Raw genomic sequence first — 2,816 nt, forward strand, 5'->3', positions numbered from 1 at the left:
TCCGCTTCAGAACTCATGCATATTTCATGATACAAATCTAATAACATGTAAATATCAACACACTATTATGATATTTCTTAACAGTATATCTTTAACTAGAAAGCTGAAACACCATGTGCTTATTGTAAAAAAATAATTTGTGACATTATTTTATGCGCAGATCTGTTCCTTTTGCGTTTAACAAATCAAATGATAAATGTGGAAGTCAGCTCATATAAAATTTTTCAGTTACATTACGCTATCAAATCATGCATATCTTATACTCTTATAGACATGGAATATATATACACAATTTAAATTTTAGCCATGCAACTCGTAGAACATGTTGTAAATAAAGTTAGGTAACTTACATCAGTAACTACAGATGTCACGTTTGTCATTATATCTGAGATAAAGTATTTGCAGACATACTTTTAAAACCAGCTTCATAACTTATAACATTGTATTTTCATTGATAGATGAATATGAAGCTTGGAAATTGTATTGCTGATTATCTAACCAAATATGTAGACTTTACTTTGTAACTCTAATTCTTTATTATACCACTGGCCATTCCGATATACTGTCGTTTCTTAACACCAAGGTAGACAATCCAAGTTTGTATTTCCTCTGGGACCAACCTATAAAGCTTTAAAAAAACTGCATTGTTGACTATCTAACCAAATTATTAAACTTTATTTCGTAACTCAAATACTTTTATCAAACCTTTGACCATTCCGACATATATTCGTTTCTTATTACCGTGGTAGTCGATGCAAACTGGTTCCCTAATACCGTCGGCCTCTCCCAGCAACAATCCAATCTTATCTAAATCTGAAGTTAAATAATGGACGTTGCCGGACTTCATTCCGCAAACATAAACAATCCCATCTTGATCAATAGTAAGTCCTCTTGGTTCAGTAAGATCCTTATCTTTATACACCGTATGTGCATTTCTATTCATGTTCGCCATAGCGACTCCATTTTCCCCATCCACAGAAACATACATTTTAGTCTGGTCACGACTAAGAGTAACGTTAAACGGGTTTGTAAACGTATATGACTGTAATTCAATCCCGGTGTAGTCTAAAATGACAACTTTGTTTTCTGGCTCAGTATAAGAAACTATCAGTTTTCCTTTGTAGTGTACGACCGCCCTGCACGATGGATAAGTGAATATTTCGGAAGTAACCTTGAGTAAACCGTTGAGTAAAACAGAAACAAAAACAATCTTTCCTTGTCTGTTATTCCTTAGAGTAGCTGCAACCTGATCTTCTCTTATCGCTGCTAACCTCAGTGGATTCCCGGACAGTTTCAATGAAGACACTTCTCCGCCACTATCTGGAAGAAAAACCTTCATCATTCTTTGGCCAAAGCAAATAGCAATCAAACAAGACGTGTTTAACAAACAAATGTCATTAACTGTATCTTTAAATTTTGTTTCAATGTCAAGAACGTGCTTCGCCTCTCGTTTTCGGTAAGTATCTGATAATTCGAATGTACCAAAATCTTCAGCATTGACTCTTATTTCGTTCGGTTTAAAACCATAGACATGTATGGAATTTTGCTTTTCCAGTACGTTCAGTCTGTTATCTAATGTTTCAATAGTACTGTTTTGCAACTTCGTTGTTATGAACAACCTGCATTTATCGCCAAGTTTTTCCAGTTGTTTTGAATCATGTTCCATCTTATTAATCTCTGATTTTATAGATTCAAGTTCTTTTGTAACTGTCAAAATTCCATTCGCGTTTTCTAGCTTGACCTTCTGTTTACTTGCTTGAAATTCTAATTCGATTGCGTCAAGGTGTGCATTGAATTCGTATCTTTGAATTGACAATGCATTTGTTGCCTTTATGTCGCAATCTGTATTGATTGGTTTGTTTTCTTCAACTATTTTATACATGTTTTCAACTTTTTCTTTCAAGATTGCAATATGATTTATAACTGACCTGCTTAAATCTTCGCTGTGTTTCATAAACATAGGCAAATGTTCCCATGCATGTTTATGATCCGAATCACGTATTTCTCGACACTCTGTCTTGCAAGTTTTGCAAGCGAAACGTTCACATGTTTCACAATAGAACTTAATAAATTTACTATGTTTCAGACATTTTTCAAGGCAAAAGTCCTGTGGCATCTCATTTTCTGTTTGCATATTATGAGAAACCCTATATTCTCCATGGTATTTATAACATGTTCTGCATAAATAGTCTTTACATGTGACACAAAATCCTTCCGCGGGTGCATATTCTCCTTTTGCTTCACAGCGTTCACAAAACATTTCACGGTATTCTTCGGAACACGCGGATGTCTCGGCCATTTTTCACAAAATACGCATCAGTATGGAAGAAATACAGTTTACCTACAAAAGCGTTCGATCTTATATGGACGTTAAGAAGCTACTATAACATCACTTTTGCCAATCCAATTATTGTTGAATTCACGTTTGAATGCTCAAAAAAAAATGATTCGATATATTTCTTATAAAATGCATGTTTATAAGTAGTCAAAAGCGTTTAACCAGCACAAAATGCACTCGGTGACCCCACTACGTATTTTTGTTGAATGGTACAATAATGCCGCCATCTTGAAATCGGTAGGTCGTTGAGTTAACTGTGTATTGTAATCCAGCAGGCTATTTTTACTATTTATCGTCCGCTGAAGGGCTGTTCACTTTTGATAAACTTCCCAAACTCGTCATAATTGTAAATGTATTTTCAATTTAGTCAACAACATCTTCTTTAACAAACTATTTTAACACGGCATTTGTTTAAAAAAATCCAGTTTAACTTCATTTAGAACACAAGACTTATATCACTGTTTAGATAATTTTACTA

General features: G+C 34.2%; 1 protein-coding gene across 1 annotated transcript; it reads right to left on the minus strand.

Annotated features, from left to right (window-relative positions):
* Window positions 1-667: 667 nt before the first annotated feature.
* Window positions 668-2,299, minus strand: LOC128551019 (uncharacterized). The gene has a single exon (XM_053531277.1). It carries the CDS (start codon window positions 2,297-2,299, stop codon window positions 668-670), a length of 1,632 nt encoding a protein of 543 aa, XP_053387252.1.
* Window positions 2,300-2,816: the final 517 nt, after the last annotated feature.

Source organism: Mercenaria mercenaria, chromosome 19 (genome assembly GCF_021730395.1).
Source record: "Mercenaria mercenaria strain notata chromosome 19, MADL_Memer_1, whole genome shotgun sequence".
NCBI classification, from domain to species: Eukaryota; Metazoa; Mollusca; class Bivalvia; order Venerida; family Veneridae; genus Mercenaria; species Mercenaria mercenaria.

Excerpts from the sequence above, each read along its gene's own strand:
- LOC128551019 (XM_053531277.1), bottom strand. The coding sequence starts at position 2,299 with ATGGCCGAGACATCCGCGTGTTCCGAAGAATACCGTGAAATGTTTTGT.